A 16,922-nucleotide genomic window follows, 5' to 3' on the forward strand; every position below is an offset into this window, starting at 1 on the left:
AAACATCAATAAAACAGTAAGCTAAAAAAACAGCGATAATGTGGATATGTTGCTATATTTAGTAGGCTCGTATGTGAGGTCTCGTGCTTATTCACCACAGTCTATGTTATCCACTCGCTATAGTGCTTAGAAGCAGTGAGGGGAATAGGCTGCCTACTTGTTTACCTAAACCGCCCCTTTGCCACCAGTTAACGCCTTATCAGAGAGCTGTCTGTTTGTGTACAGTTTACAGAGTCCCCTGAAGCTGAATTCAGATCAGCACTTAGAGGGGTTTAAAGCTCTCTCTGCCTCATGTGTTCAATCCCGCCTCCTGTAAGGATCTCACATAGTAAAATGGCTGAAAAGCAGAAACACGAAGGCAGGGTAAAGATAGGACACTACATCCTCGGAGACACGCTGGGAGTCGGGACATTTGGAAAAGTGAAGAGTTAAGTCTATTCTTTTAATATACGTGTTTGAATGTTGCGTGGAATGGAAGCACGATCGTATGTTATCGGGGTTGTTAGTGCTGAACTTGCCGGCGGACGTTGTGCGCAATTTACGTAGCATAGATTGCGTACGAAGCTCATCTGCTAACGTCCTCCAGCCGCACAGAGTGCGTATGCTGTTAGTGAATACGACGCAGAGCTGAAAATTATTTCAGCACCACAGTAGACGCTACACTTGCAGTCTTGTTTGTGTAAATGTTTAGTATAACAGCATTAGGGAAACAATGTCGTATTTTGGTATTATTTAGGGCTCATGTACTTACGCCTTCTCAATATTTGGTATTTTACCAATTTTTATGCATTGTCATCCTCCATGAAGTGCGATCAGTCATTGAGCTGCGCTCTAGCTTTAACGTGTTATTTGCATACATTTCCAGCACCCAATCTTTAAAACGATGTTCAAACATATATTGTTCTGATTATTGTAAAAGCAGTACAGTGATACATGTTGTTGTTAGTATATTTTACCTGCAGTGCCGCTTTGACCTTGCAGTCATTTTCTATTCTAAGCGCGTGTGGGAATGACCTTTCGCGGGTAAAACCCGGTGTTTGAGCTTTTCTGGGCATTATTAAAGTAAAACTTTATTTTATAAAACGTTACGTGTCGCTTTAAAATACATACTGGCGTTAATAATGTATTATAGTCTGTACACATAAAACTACTGATACCTTGTGTGCATCGGTGCTATGTTTTCAACCCTACTAAGATGCCTAACGTTAAGCTACTTATACCAATGTTTCTCAACCACCGTGTGACATGGTGGAAAATTGTCAAAAACACACACACACACACACACACACACACACACACACACACACACACACACACACACACACACACACACATATATATATATATATATATATATATATATATATATATATATATATATAGCATTATCGTAATAATGCAATTGCAAAATTGTCTCGATATTATCGTAGTCACACATATGAAACGATAGGTCTAAATTAATAGCAAAATAATTTACCTATGAAATATTAATTTTCATTTATTTTTGAGTGAAATTGTTTTACAATACAGTATATAGCTATTATTGCCATTGCTGTTATTATTATTAGTCTACTATATTTTTACTTTAAAATGTAAATTGTGATGACAAAAATGTAAAAAAAAAAAATTCAAATTCTTCATTTAACTTTTTTAAATATTGCAATAAATATTGTATCGTGGACTTCATATTTTTTATGTTTATTTTTGCAAAAATATTGTAATATTTCGTCATTTGCAGTGCATCATGGGAGTTGGTAGCCACTATTTTTTTATTATTTGTAATTTTTTGGTGCAGTTTGTCTTCAATTGTCTTTTTTTAAATAGTACAATAAATATTGTATCGTGGACTTCATATTGTGATATTATTGTATCGTGTGATGTTGATATCGCTACACCCCTAATATAATTGTTTTATTAGTTTTTTTTTTTTGCAAAAATATTGTAAAAGTTCTTCATTTGCAGTGCATCATGGGAGTTGGTGGGCACAAATTTGTATTTATTTTTTTAGCGCAGTTTGTCTTGATTCGTCTTTTTTTATATTGCAATAAATATTGTATCATCGATTTCTTATTGTGATATTATTATATCATGAGATGTTGATATCATTACACCCCTGATATAATTGTTTTATTATTTTTTTTTGGCAAAAATATTGTAAAAGTTTGTCATGTGAGTTAGTGGGCACTAACTATTATTATTTATTTATTTATTTATTAGTTTGCTTGTTACACTTCTCTGATTGGTGAAAAATTCTCTGCAGAATCATCATGGGTAATGCAGATTTTCACCAGACATGGACCCTTTTTACATGTTTCATGACTCTCAGAAGCAAAAGTTATCTTGAGTAATTTTCTATAGTGATAAATGGAAACTATAAAATATATTTTTTTATTTTGCCATTTGCTCCAGTTGCAACAGAATAAAAAAAAAACTGTCACTCCCTCATTAGAAATACTATAAGGCACACTAGTTTTCTGTACTATAATGCCAAAGTAATAAAACGGAAAAAAATAGAATAGTGTTATAAATGTACATTAATACAAAAAAGTTACTAACAGGACAAGTGCTATCAAAGTCTGAAAAGGGTATATTCAGCTGTTAAACATTTAAAAAATACGTTTAGATATGCGGCCTAAAGAACTCTCAGTTGGCACTTTCTGTGTTTTATTGGAAATCCTGTCACATTTGTTTATATGGCATTTTACTATGGAAACATGTATTTTAAAACATGTTACATCATATTATATTCAGCTATAAATGATCAAATTTGCATTCATTATTTTTCAGTTAGCTTAAAACTAACCTATTAGCATTATATCTTGCTTGTGGGTGTCCAACCCTGCTCCTGAAGGGCCAGCGTCCTGCTCAGTTTAGCTCCAACAAACTTGTCTGGAAGTTTCTGCTAATCCTTAAGTCTTTGATTAGCTGGTTCAAGTGTGTTTAATTAGGATGGGAGCTAAACATCGCAGGATAGCTGCCATCCATGAGCAGGATTGGACACCCCTGCTTCTAACTGATTAACCTTCCTAGGATAGTAAATGCTTAAGTGCTTACACTACCTCTATATGCAATATCTGTACTATATATTGAGGGAACTATCGAGGTCTCTTTTGATTAAGGAGAAAAATATATCATAAAAAAACAATGCATTCTTGAACAGGTATAATAAACAGCAAGATAACCTTTTTAAGACCAAGTTGAGAGGTCAGCTTTTTTCTTTCAAATACACAGATGTTTTTGTATGGCTAGCTACCAATGGAGAAAGATGCTCCTTGCATTCAGGTAATTAAGATACAATGTCTAGTACTGTTGTCTAGGTAGACAGCACGCTTTTTGAATTTTGAGACAAATCCAAAATCTAACGTTTGCAAAAACAGATTGATCAGTTTGCATTATTCATCAAGCACCAGTGAAGCAAGTGCTCTTGAAGAGAATAAAACAGTTTCTTCCATGTCCTTAAAGACTGAGGGCCCTGCAGCTATGAATATAGCCACCTAAACTCCCTCCATACTGCATGCTTAGGGTGTCAGTGTACTTAAATATCCACAGGGGAAGCAGATTTGTTTGCAAGAGACCCTCCAACTGTTAGTAGACGTAGACTGTGGGTGCAAGTCTATCAACTGACTTCTCATTCATTATTTTATTCATGCAGTTAAGGCAGGGAATGTAGTATCTGAAATGACACCTAAAACATCTTAACCTAAAATTATAGTTGTTAATAAGGTGTGGCATATTATTTAATATGATAGAATCAACCGGACTACATAAGGTTATACCAATCACAGTCATTTTAAAGGTCAGAATATGGAAAAATATCTCCTACAAACCTGTAGGCTATTTGTACTTTAAAAATTTTTTTTTTTTTCTTCAATAAATATGACTATATATAATAATGATTATTTAAAAAAAGGCATATTCACACAACACCTATTAATGTCTGACAATAATGACATGTACTTCTATTTCAAATAAATTATGTTCTTTTGAATTTTCTACTCATCAATGAAACCTAAAAAAAATGCAAATGCTTCCACAAAAATTTTAAGCAGCACAACTGTTTTAACATTGATAATTATCAAAAAAAACTTCTTAAGCACTGATATTATATGGATGCATATTTTATTCATATTCGAACAGTTTTTGAAGGATGTGCCACTGATGACTGGACTTGGCTGCTGAAAATTACATTTTAAATATAATAGATATTTTAAATTACTTTAGATATAAGAAACAGTTGTTTTAAATTGTAGCACTTTTTCCACATTACTGTTTTAACTGTATTTAATATCAAATAAATCCGGTCTTTGTAAGCATAAAATAATTAGTTTAAAGACATAAAAAAAAGAAAATCTACCAATCTCAAACTTTTAAGTTTAGTGTAATTTTTAAGTTAACTTTTAAGTAAAATATATCTACAAATGTTTATTAAATATTAAATATATTAAAGGTTATTAAATATATTAAACCAGCAATTATTTTTAACAAATATATGTAGCTTTGTGAGCATATAGAGAGAAGTTGTAAGGTGTTGGTCAGAGTGTAGTTATTATAATTAAAGAAAAATAAAAGTTTATGGGAGGTCTTCACAATTATGTTGACAAGTGTGTGTGTGTGTGTGTGTGTGTTTGTTTTGGATCCCCACCTTTTGCATTTTGTAAAAATATATTGGTTGTTACAATAATGTGCAGGACTGATAATATATCATATCAAACAAATGTGGGGATTTGTTTTCATAATGTTCACTGAGCAGTATCTAATACAATAAAAACAATTGTCTTAAGGCCTGTATAGGAACGTCCAAACTCCGAGTAGATCAGGTTTTGTTTGTTTGAATGGATGGCTCAGACCTGAAATGAAAGTCTCCTCTCTTTCTTTGTTTTCTTAGAAGGTTTGTGTTGGAGGTCGCAGGCCCACAGCGCTGATGCTTGCTTTCTTTGGAATAAAACTTATCTTTCATCGGCTGTGTTTACAACACTGAACTGCTGGTGATGGTATTTCAGCTGAGTCTTCACTGATGTGTGTATGTTTGGCCAACAGTTGGAGAGCACCAGCTAACAGGACATAAAGTTGCCGTGAAGATCCTCAACAGGCAGAGGATCCGCAGTCTCGATGTCGTGGGGAAAATCAAAAGAGAGATTCAGAACCTTAAGCTCTTCAGACATCCACACATCATCAAGCTGTGAGTCAATCACACATAAACGCAATCAATAGAAACACAATCAACTAATGAGTAGGTTTGAAAGAAAAATAATTGTTTACACCAAGGTAACTGACGATTTTAAGAAGCTTTGTGTTTTATAACTGCAATTTCAGGAGACTTTGTTCCAGTGCAGTTACAACTTTAGGAGTATTACAAGAATCATTACACACACTGACATTATGTACTTGATGTGTGTCACTTTAATCTGCGTCATCTTATTGAGAAGTCACAGAACAGTGTTGACAATACATTTCTGTGCTGAATGATTCTGTGTGTTCGCTATTGCTTAATAGCGATAATAATAATAGCGATGTGTGAGCTATCATCTGTAGCCAACTGTATGTGTTTGCGTTACTGTGGAGCAGCGCATTAGATTAGAACGGCGATTAAAATGGTTTAAAACGTGCATTCTCCCACTCAATTTCAAGCATCCCATAATATAATCACACATGACTTGTAGAGCGCTTTCAGAGTATGTATTTATTTGTCATTTTAACTGTTAGGAAACTGTGAATGTGGAAGTCCTTCAAAGATTTCTTATCCTGTTGCGCCCTCTATAGGACCAGCGACTTGTCGACATGGCATAGTAGTCATGGCAGAGCATTGAAGTCGACTAGTGCAAACCCTATTTAGCCTATATATACATAATACATATACACAGTACACACACATATATTATGTCAACAAAAAAATATTTTGGATGTGATTAATAAAAAAAAACTAATTAAAATAGGAAACAGTAATTTTAAATTGTACAATATTACTGTATTTTATCAAGTAAATTCAGTCATGGTGAGCATAAGATCTAAGAAAAGGAGAGCATTCAAAAAAAGTATATATATACTGTGTGTGTATATATATATATATATATATATATATATATATATATATATATATGTGTGTGTATATATAAAATTATCAATTCCAAACTGTATATGTATGTATGTATGTATATGCAAATAACACTGAACATGAAACTATGGGTTGTGAAAATGTCACTCTTTAAGAGAGGGTGGAAAACGGCTATATAAAAAGTAAAATATATGTTCTACATCCAGTAGTGTTACTAATATTAGTGCATGTCTGCACAAACTCAAGTAAAAATGTATAACCTCTTTTAAGTATTGATGGGCATATTTTAAATTATAGCATTTTTGTCCACAATATTGCTGTTTTTACTTTTATTTTTGATCAAATAAATAGAAGTTTTGGTGAGCATAAAATACTTATTTTAAAACATTAATAAATCTTATTAGATATAGTGTGTAGTCAGATTTTGGATTGCATAAAATAAGAAATGTAGTAGTTAATTGCCTCTTATTTGTCAGATTAGGATTGAATTGATTATACATTTAAGAAAGGATCTGTAATTGGTTTGTAAAAAGTGTGTTTTATGCATGTTTGAGCAGAGTTAATCATTTCCGCCAAGCAGTTGGTTCAGACTACTCAGAATTTTTCAAAAAGCTCTTTTCTCCCATCACTACTTTAAAGATTGTTTTTTGAGTCCAGCAAGATACTGACATAGAGCTAGAAAGACACAAGAGCAAATTGGATAATAAGGCACAGGTGAATGCAGAGGAAACAGGAACAAGACAGAACTACAAACTAAAAGTCACAACAAAGTGTAAAGACAATCAAATACATTAAAATTTTACAATGTACAATTAAATGTATAGAATGACTCAGCTACATTTTATGTGTTACATTTCTTGTTCAGCACATTGGCTCATTTCAGGGCTGTTCTGATCAGGAGTTAAGGAGATAGTGACAGAATAATCCTTTTTATCTACTCCGTCTCAGTCTCTCACTCTACTTCTTCTCCACTCTCACTTATTCCCCCAGTTTCTAATCATAATGCAATCAGTGTGTTATAGACTAGTGTATTATAGACACATTCCACGTCGAGCCCCTGTTGTGCTTCTGTGCTGTGTGTCTCTGTGTATTTGCTCTGTTTTATTGCAACACGTTCTGTTCTCTCCTTTTATCATTCTAATTCGATGATTGGATTCTGTAAAATGAAATTATGTTTATTTAAAATCACATCAGGTATCCCAGACTCTTTGAGTATTCTCCATATTAAACCCCTCTGAGGAATACAGGCCCTGTCCTTCTCTACTGCTGGTTGAAAGGCTGTCTCTGATTATAAGGGCTCTTCTGTTGAATATAAACAGGAACAACAACAAAGCAGACTCCCTGCTGAAATTATGATCAACATTTCTGACCTTTATCACCATTTCTGTTTCTAAGAGATGCAGCGTAATACTCCTGCTGATAGTAATGCTTATGGTCTTGTGCTGTTATCCAGTATATTTGAGTCATAAAGAGATGTTTTCATAGAGTAAGCCTGGTCTTATTATTATTATTATTATTATTATTATTATTATTACAAATGCTGTTAAATATATACACATAATTTTACAGATTTTCAAAATTATAATTTTGATTATAAGCAACATATTGGAACTTATTTGTTTCGTGTCAACATTAAATGAAATGAATTATTAATTATTGAAATAATTATAACTTAAAAATGTATTATATATATATATATATATGTGTGTGTGTATGTATATAGAATTGTTTTATTATTATTATTAGCAACAAATTTGTCGTATGCCAGTAAATTAAATTAAATTAAATTAAATTAAATTAAATTAAATTAAATTAAATTAAATTAAATTAAATTAAATTAAATTAAATTAAATTAAATTAACAAATAAGTTATTAGGTTTTTAAATAATAGCTGGAAATTATATTGACTATAATGTTCAACTCCATGACAGCTTTAAAATGTACAATAAAAACATAAAAAATTAAATAAAGAAGTGCATATGATCAAGACAGTGTCCTTTCAGCTTATTGTTGAGCTCGATTACTGCTGTAAGTTGAAAGCACCAGCATTAAAGCCTCTTGTTGAGTCTCTGTGGATCTTTTCTCTGGTGTGTTGCAGGTATCAGGTGATCAGCACTCCCACAGACTTCTTCATGGTGATGGAGTATGTGTCTGGAGGGGAACTCTTTGACTATATTTGTAAGCATGGAAGGGTAAGAATCATTTGTCAAGCTTTTACAGATAAAGTCAGCTGCAGGCTAACAGGCTCTTAGATTCAGGGAAAGGACAGTCACTTTTTCACATTGTGTACAACGTTACATGCCATAATTCCTTTAGAAAATGACTGAACATCACAGTTCTCAAACTTGCATTCTAACATCATATTCAATTATGCAAACATGACAAAATATGGCTTATTATTTTTGTGTTAGTCACCTAATAGCCCAAAGCTGCTTTATGAGCCTCGGGACTTTTTACTTGCTTTTGTGGCTCTGGTCTGGATTTGAGCATGGATTAACCTTTAAGTCTTCCAAACCTGTTGGGGCTATGGGGATCCAGCTTATCCAAACAGCAGCTGATCCAGTGAAGTGTTTGTGGGAAGGGTCAGGGAGTTCATCCATAGGGCTCAGTCTTTCTGTTGTCTGGGTTGACGGTTCATATAGCAGGACTTGTTTAGTGTACACACACAAACACACTGCTGACTATGGTGAAATTTGATCGGAGGCTTTTTATTTTTAGAGTATTCATCAACACGTAACAAACATTTTGAAATATGTTTTGATGACACGATGTTCTTGGATATAGGAATAATTCAGGTAAATTGGGTCAGTTTTTTTACTGCCTTATAAAAAGCAATCCAGTTTACCTGAATGTGACTGAAGAATATGAGTTATGCATATTTTAGCATCATCACGTGAAAATTAAAGGGTTAGTTTACCCAAATATTAAAATAACCCTCATGTTGTTCCAAACCAGTTGACCTCCGTTCATCTCCGGAACACAGTTTAAGATATTTTAGATTTAGTTTGAGAGCTGTCTGTCCCTCCATTGAAAATGTATCTGTGGTATACTGTCCAGAAAGGTGATAAATACATCATCAAAGTAGTCCATGTGACATCAGAGGGTCAGTTAGAATTTTTTGAAGCATCGAAAATACATTTTGGTCCAAAAATAGCAAAAACTACGAATTTATTCATCATTGTCTTCTCTTCCGTGTCTGTTGTGTGAGAGAGTTCAAAACAAAGCAGTTTGTGATATCCGGTTCGCGAATGAATCGTTCGATGTAACCGGATCCTTTTGAACCAGTTCGTTTGATATCTGGCTCGGCTCGGCTTCTTCAGTTCTCTCTTCACAGCAGTTCAGTCAGTGTACTGTTGGAGTACATGAATTACTCCGGGATATTGGTTTGTTTGAACTCAGAGGGAGTGTCAGCCACATTAAAAAAGTTAACAGCTTAAGTCATTTGTGGATTAATGCGTATTGGAGACGCGAACTGTTTAAAACGATTCAGTTCGATTTGGTGAACTGGTTCAAGAAGATCCGATTACATCGAATGATTCGTTCGCGAACCGGATATCATACACTGCAGTGAACGCACTCACAACAGACACGGACGAGAAGACAATGCTGAATAAAGTCGTAGTTTTTGCTATTTTTGGACCAAAATGTATTTTCGATGCTTCAAAAAATTCTAACTGACCCTCTGATGTCACATGGACTACTTTGATGATGTTTTTCTTACCTTTCTGGACATGGACAGTATACCGTACACACAGCTTCAATGGAGGGACTGAGAGCTCTCGGACTAAATCTAAAATATCTTAAACTGTGTTCCAAAGATAAACGGAGGTCAACGGGTTTGGAACGACATGAGGGTGAGTTATTAATGAAATAATTTTAATATTTGGGTGAACTAACCCTTTAAATATGAATAGTGATAAGTAGTATTTTAACAATTCAAGTTATTTATAACGAGTTACAAACCGGACATATGAAATAATAAAATATTTTGTTAAGATCAAAATGTCTACCTGTATTGAGATATTTATAGAGTATTTATATATATATACACACACACATGTATTTTGTATTTATGAAAATATGTGACATTTAAAAAATTATACAGGCTGTGTATTTAATATAAATATCCCACTCTAAGTACATCAAGAATGTAATTTTTACTTTTATTATTTTACAAATATATTTAATTTATTTTAATTTAATTGCTGCTACAGTATATCATATTCAACAGATTTTCAACATAATAGTTGTAGACATAATATATGAATTATTAAGTGAGCACAAGTTCAGTAGATTGTCATTTTGAAATATTATTAACAATATAAGTGTTATTCTTGCTATTACTTTAAGAAAGTTATCAGGAAAGTACTGCTCTAGACCCTTGCCATGTTTCAAATAGAATACATACAGCTTGTGTTTTTAGGATAATGTTTTATATTGTAATCTCTCTGTTGTGTCTCTCATGTGCAGGTGGAGGACACAGAGGTCAGACGTCTTTTCCAGCAGATCATCTCAGCGGTAGATTACTGCCACAGACACATGGTGGTGCACAGAGACCTCAAGCCTGAAAATGTTCTGCTGGATGGCAACATGAATGCCAAGATTGCTGACTTTGGTACACACACACACACACACACACACACACACACACACACACACGGAAAGCCAATGTTGTGCAGACTGTGAGGGATAGTTGCCAAGCAACCGGCTGCAGTTTTGCTGCACGTCCACTCATGTGGTTTTTATGAGGCATGGTGTTTGATTGTCCACAGAAGAGCACAGACAGAAAAGAGGCAAAAAGTAAGATACATTAATCCGCCCTGCAGCCAAATGTGTTGGGCTATATACAGTAAGGTCCAAATATTTGAGACCACTAGTGAAAATGCTTCAATTTTGAAATCTCCATCCAATGTAATGCATTTTTATTCAATTACTTTTTATTACGATTCCCAGATTGTCAAATATTGTTTGGGTTTTACTGAATTTATACCCGCCTTGAAATACATCTTATTTACGTGTATGAGTAGTTTTGGCCAATCAAACTGTCTGTGTTAAGTATGTTTGTGTGGCATTGCTTGTCAGGTCTGTCAAACATGATGTCAGATGGAGAGTTCCTGAGAACGAGCTGCGGATCACCAAACTACGCTGCACCAGAGGTCATCTCAGGAAGGTGAGATTTCATTAGAGATTTCATTTTTGTACATACAAAAAGTGTTGAGATGTGCTATACTTAAAGGAACAGCCCACCCATAAAAGAAAAACAGATTTGGGCCATATCTTTTTAATTACTTGGATGACTTGCTCACAAAATGGATCATCTGCAGTGAACGATTGCTGTCAGAATAAGGTGATAAAAAACAATTCGCAACTCACAAGTAATTCACACGGCTCCAGTCCATCAATGTATGTGTTATGAAGTAAAAAGCTGTGTGTTTGTGATAATCGATCAACTATTTAACTTTAAACCGTTGCTTCCGGCCTAACTACATATCCTCTATCCATAATATTGGTTTCTCGTCTGAGTCAGGAGAGAAATATGCACAGATCAAGAACTGTTTACAAGCAAAAACAGTCCAAAACACTTCTAAACACATATGTTTGTGGATTTTGATGTGAGAGAACAACAGGGGATGGAATTTTCACCAGTGAAGTGTTATTATGGATTAGTATTTTGACCAGAAGCGAAGGTGTCAAGTTTAAACACCATGATAATGGATTTGTTTCTCACAAAAGCTTTTCGCTTCACAAGATGTTAATTGATGGACTGGAGTGGTGTGGAATATTGTGATGTTTTTATCAGCTGTTTGGACTGTTTCGGCACCCATTCACTGCGGAGGATCTAGTGTTGAGAAAGTGATATAATGCTTAAAATTCTCCAAATCTGTTAAGATGAAGAAAAAAACTCCTCTACTTATTAGATGGCCTGCTGTTAGGTCAGTTTTAATAAATGTACATTCTTTATACTATTCTTTTAATTCTGATATTCAGTGGTCTGGCTTGTAGGACCAGCAGTCAAGCAACCATAGCTAGCTGTGTGCTTTGTAGTATGAGCTGCATGGATACACTGCACATAAATATTATATCAGGCCTTCATTATTTTTTTATGTAATACTGATTATCGTCTTGTTCTTTTCATTGCTGGAAACATCAGCTTGTTTTTTCGACGGATAGACATGTAGAGACAATGTAGAAGCAAACATACTCATTCAGTAACGTATATGTCGTGTTTTAGGCTGTATGCTGGTCCAGAGGTGGACATCTGGAGCTGTGGTGTCATTCTCTATGCACTGCTCTGTGGGACTCTGCCGTTTGATGACGAGCACGTGCCCACACTCTTCAAAAAGATCCGTGGAGGGGTCTTCTACATCCCAGAATACCTCAATCGCTCCGTGGCCAGTCTACTTATGCTCATGTTGCAAGTGGACCCACTAAAGAGAGCTACTATCAAAGACATCAGGTTGTTAGTTATTATTTTTTAAGGTGTCATAAGCTGCTTTTTTTATTATTTTGTACTTTTCTTGGAGGTCTCCTTATAATGTTATCGAGATTTTTACATCAAAAAAACAAAGTGAAGTGACATACAGCCAAGTATGGTGACCCATACTCAGAATTGATGCTCTGCATTTAACCTGTCCAAAGTGCACACACACAGCAGTGAACACACACACACACCCAGAGCAGTGGGCAGCCATTTTTGCTGCGGCACCCAGGGAGCAGTTGGGGGTTCAGTGCCTTGCTCAAGGGCACCTCATGCGTGGTACTGACAGCCCAAGACTCGAACCCAAAACCTTAGGATAAGGAGTTAAACTCTTTAACCATTATGCCATGACTTCCCAGCAATTTAGAAGTAATAGGCTTTATTACTGCAATATGTGCAGTAAATTAATGCAAGTAAATACAAAATGCTGTGATCTAAAGAAATTCAAGAACACATGAGAAATAAAATAGTTGACATGTATCAGTCTGAAAAGGGTTATAAAGTAATTTCTAAGGCTTTGGGACTCAAACCACGGTCAGAGCCATTATACACAAATGGAGAAAACTAGGAACAGTGGTGAACCTTCCCAGGAGTGACCGGCCTACCGAAATTACTCCAAGAGCACAACGACGAATCATCCAGGAGGTCATAAAAGAACCCAGAACAACATCTAGAGAACTACAACCCTCACTTTCCTCAACTAAGGTCAGTGTTCATGATTCAACAATAAGAAAGAGACTGGGCAAAAACAGCATCCATGGAAGAGATCCAAGACAAAAGCCACTGCTGACCAAAAAGAACACAAAGTCTCGTCTCACATTTGCCAAAAGATATTTTGATCTTTGAGTTTTGGGCAAATATTCTGTAGACTGATGAGACAAAACTTTTTGGAAGGTGTGTGTCCCGTTACATCTGGAATAAAACCAACACAGCATTTCATAAAAAGAAGATCATAGCAACAGTCAAACGTGGTGGTGGTAGTGTGACGGTCTGGGGCTGCTTTACAGCTTCAGGACCTGGACGTCTTGCCATAATCGAAGGAAGCATGAATTCTGCAGTCTATCAGAAAATCCTGGAGGAGAATGTCCAGACGTCAGTTTGTGACCTCAAGCTCAAGCGCACTTGGGTTACGCAGCAGGACAATGATCCCAAACACACCAGCAAGTCCAGCTCTGAATGGCTCAAGAAATACTAAATGAAGGTTTTGGAGTGGCCAAGTCAAAGTCCAGACTTAAATCTGATTGAGATGCTGTGGCATGACCTTAAACAGTCCTTTCATGCTCGAAAACCCCCCAATGTGGCTGAATTAAACCAATTCTGAGAAGAAGAGTGGGACAAAATTAATTCACAGCGATGTGAAAGACTCATTGCCAGTTATCTCAAACGCTTGAATTAGACAGCTTTTCCCCTTAATTAATGAAATAATTATTTCAAAACTGCATTTTGTATTTACACAGGCTATCTTTATTAATATTATTAATATGTAATATTATTATTATTTTTTTTTGATGATCTGAATCTTTTAAGTGCAACAAATAAAAATAAAAAACAGGAAGGGGACAAAAATGAAATAAAAATATGTATTTTAAGTTTAATTGCAGTCTTGACTTGAACTAACCCTTAAAAATGATATAAAAATTATAACCAATATAAAACAAAAATAATACTTAATAAATGTTGTGCGAAAAATAGTGTAATAAAAACAGTACTATTTTATAGTATTTTACAGTTCTTTTGTTTTCTTCCCTCCTGTAAAACAGAGAGCATGAGTGGTTTAAGCAGGACCTTCCTTGCTACCTCTTCCCTGAGGACTCCTCGTACGACGCCACAGTGGTGGACGAGGAGGCCGTGCGCGAGGTGTGTGAGAAGTTTGAGTGCACTGAAGCTGAAGTAATGAGCAGCCTCTACAGCGGAGACCCTCAGGACCAGCTGGCCGTGGCGTACCACCTCATCATCGACAACCGCCGCATCATGAACCAGGCCAGCGAGTTCTACCTGGCCTCCAGTCCCCCAACCAGCTCCTTCATGGAGGAGGGCATGCCTCTGCCGCCAGGGGTCAAAGCTCACCCCGAACGGATGCCCCCGCTCCTGGCCGACAGCCCAAAGGCACGGTGTCCTCTGGACGCCCTCAACACCACCCGACCCAAACCTCTGGCGGTAAAGAAAGCAAAATGGCACTTGGGCATTCGGAGCCAGAGCAAACCCTACGACATCATGGCTGAGGTTTATCGTGCCATGAAACAGCTGGAGTACGAATGGAAAGTGAGTGGCTCAGAAACACACAGGCACACACATGTTTTCTTGTTGGACTAGTGAGAATATAGATGTGTTATTGTATCGGTTGTGGTGGGATTTAGGTGGTGAACCCCTATCACCTGAGATTGCGCCAGAAGAATCCTGTCACTGGGAATTTTGTGAAGATGAGTCTGCAGCTGTACCAGGTGGACAATCGGAGCTACCTGCTCGACTTCAAGAGCATTGATGGTGAGCATCAATCAGACTTTTTAATGCCAAGAACCCGCCAAAATGATGACGAACTTGCTGAAATAAAATTGCAGCTATTTTTTTTTCCTGTACAGAGATCTAATTTTACTGTACAAGAAAAATAGTATGATATTATAAAAGTATAGTTGTATTGAATAATAATATTGTTAAGTTATGCTCCAAAATAATAGACTTTTAGTAAAACAGTAATATTGTGAAATATGAATACAATTTAAATCAACTGTTTAAATACATTCCCAGTAATGACATTGTGTAATGACTCCATCAGTCATTTACATTGTCTATCAGAAATCATTCTAATATAATGATTTTCTGCTCAAGAAACTTTTCCTTATTATTTTCAATATTGAAAACAGTAGTGCTGAGTAATATTTTTGTGTAAACAGAGATGAAGAGATTATTTCATTTTAATGATTAGAAAGAAAAGAATAGCATTAATACTCTTTAATTGCAACATTATAAATGTCTTTGCTAGTACTTATTGGCGATTGAATGTGTCCTTGCTGAATAAAAGTACTGATTTCTTTCAATAAACATCATTTTGCTGACACCAAGCTTTAGAAAGACAGTAGATTTTACAAAGAAACATAAATAATACTCCTATTTTGTAAAAATAGACTTGTTGTTGTAATGCGAACAAATGCTTCCATTATTTGACAATTTCACACATAAAAAAAAAAACCTACAAAAAAACATTTGCATTATATATATCCATATTAAAATGCACTAGAGACAAATCATTGGCATTTGGTATTTCAGTAAAAGATCTGCTTATTGTCTCTTTTGTCGCCTGTATAAAACTCTTAGTTGCTCCTCTATCCTAGATGCATTGAACTCATGTGGGCGATGTAGGGTTAATCCAGCCTGTTATTCCCCACAATATCACTCTCTAATAAAATTGAAAAAGTCTTTTGCTCACTTTCAGATGATGTGATCGAGCACAAGTCAGGGTCGTCGACTCCCCAGCGCTCTGGCTCTACGGCTGGCCTCCATCGACCGCGCCTCAGCATCGACTCTGCGAGCGTTTCTGTTGAGATGCCCCAGCTGAGCAGCTCTCTGCCGGGCTCTCTGACCGGGAGCACACCTCTGCTGGCTCCACGGCAGGGCAGCCACACCATGGACTTCTTCGAAATGTGTGCCAGTCTCATCACTACGCTGGCTCGCTGAGACCCTCGCACACCATCATCTGATGGTCTTCACCTCTTTACAGTCAAAAGGTCAAGGGTTAAGGGTTGTGATTTTTTTGGAGTTGGGGTGCTTTTAGGTCAGTCCTACAGTAGCGACACAAACATATGGTACCTAAAGAGTTTTTGGACTGACCTACAAATGTATGAAAGTCATTGCATTAGTTAACCTATGATAATATCAAAGTTATCAGCAAACAAGTAATCACTTAAATGGTTAGTTCACCCAAAAATGAAAATAGGCTCTTCCAAGCTTTATAATGGCAGTGGGCGGGAGTTTCTGTTCAACAGTCCACAAGATGTCAAATAAAGCGTGTGCATCCGTACTAAAACATGCCTCACATGGCTCTACGGGGTGAATAGCGAATCCATGCGTCTTTGTGAGAATTTACTAAATATCTTTATGGAATATGATCAACTTATGACATATTTAAAAATAATGTAAGACATTGCTTAGGTTTTCAGTGAAATAATGACAAATTATTAATTTTATTATTAATTTGAATGATTAATAAGTTATAAATGATAAATTCTGATTATATTCGATTGATGTTTGATGATCAGATACATTTTTTTTTTTTTTTTTAACAGTGCATTGTTTTGTGATTTTAAACCCTCTTTGGATTTTTTTTTTTTTTTAATCTAATGCAATGACATTAATTTGTTCCAAAACCTTTTTAGGGCCGCTTTAACCAGAAGTTCT

At 35.6% G+C, this 16,922-nt stretch overlaps 1 protein-coding gene across 1 annotated transcript; it reads left to right on the top strand.

Annotated features, from left to right (window-relative positions):
• Positions 1-255: 255 nt before the first annotated feature.
• On the top strand, positions 256-16,629 carry LOC132106972 (5'-AMP-activated protein kinase catalytic subunit alpha-2). Its single transcript, XM_059513092.1, has 9 exons — positions 256-427; positions 5,038-5,179; positions 8,151-8,244; positions 10,523-10,667; positions 11,135-11,222; positions 12,285-12,509; positions 14,291-14,792; positions 14,888-15,014; positions 15,961-16,629. Exons 1-9 carry the CDS (start codon positions 292-294, stop codon positions 16,200-16,202), a joined length of 1,701 nt encoding a protein of 566 aa, XP_059369075.1. The 5' UTR covers positions 256-291; the 3' UTR covers positions 16,203-16,629.
• Positions 16,630-16,922: the final 293 nt, after the last annotated feature.

This window comes from Carassius carassius, chromosome 27, assembly GCF_963082965.1.
Source record: "Carassius carassius chromosome 27, fCarCar2.1, whole genome shotgun sequence".
Classification (NCBI taxonomy): Eukaryota; Metazoa; Chordata; class Actinopteri; order Cypriniformes; family Cyprinidae; genus Carassius; species Carassius carassius.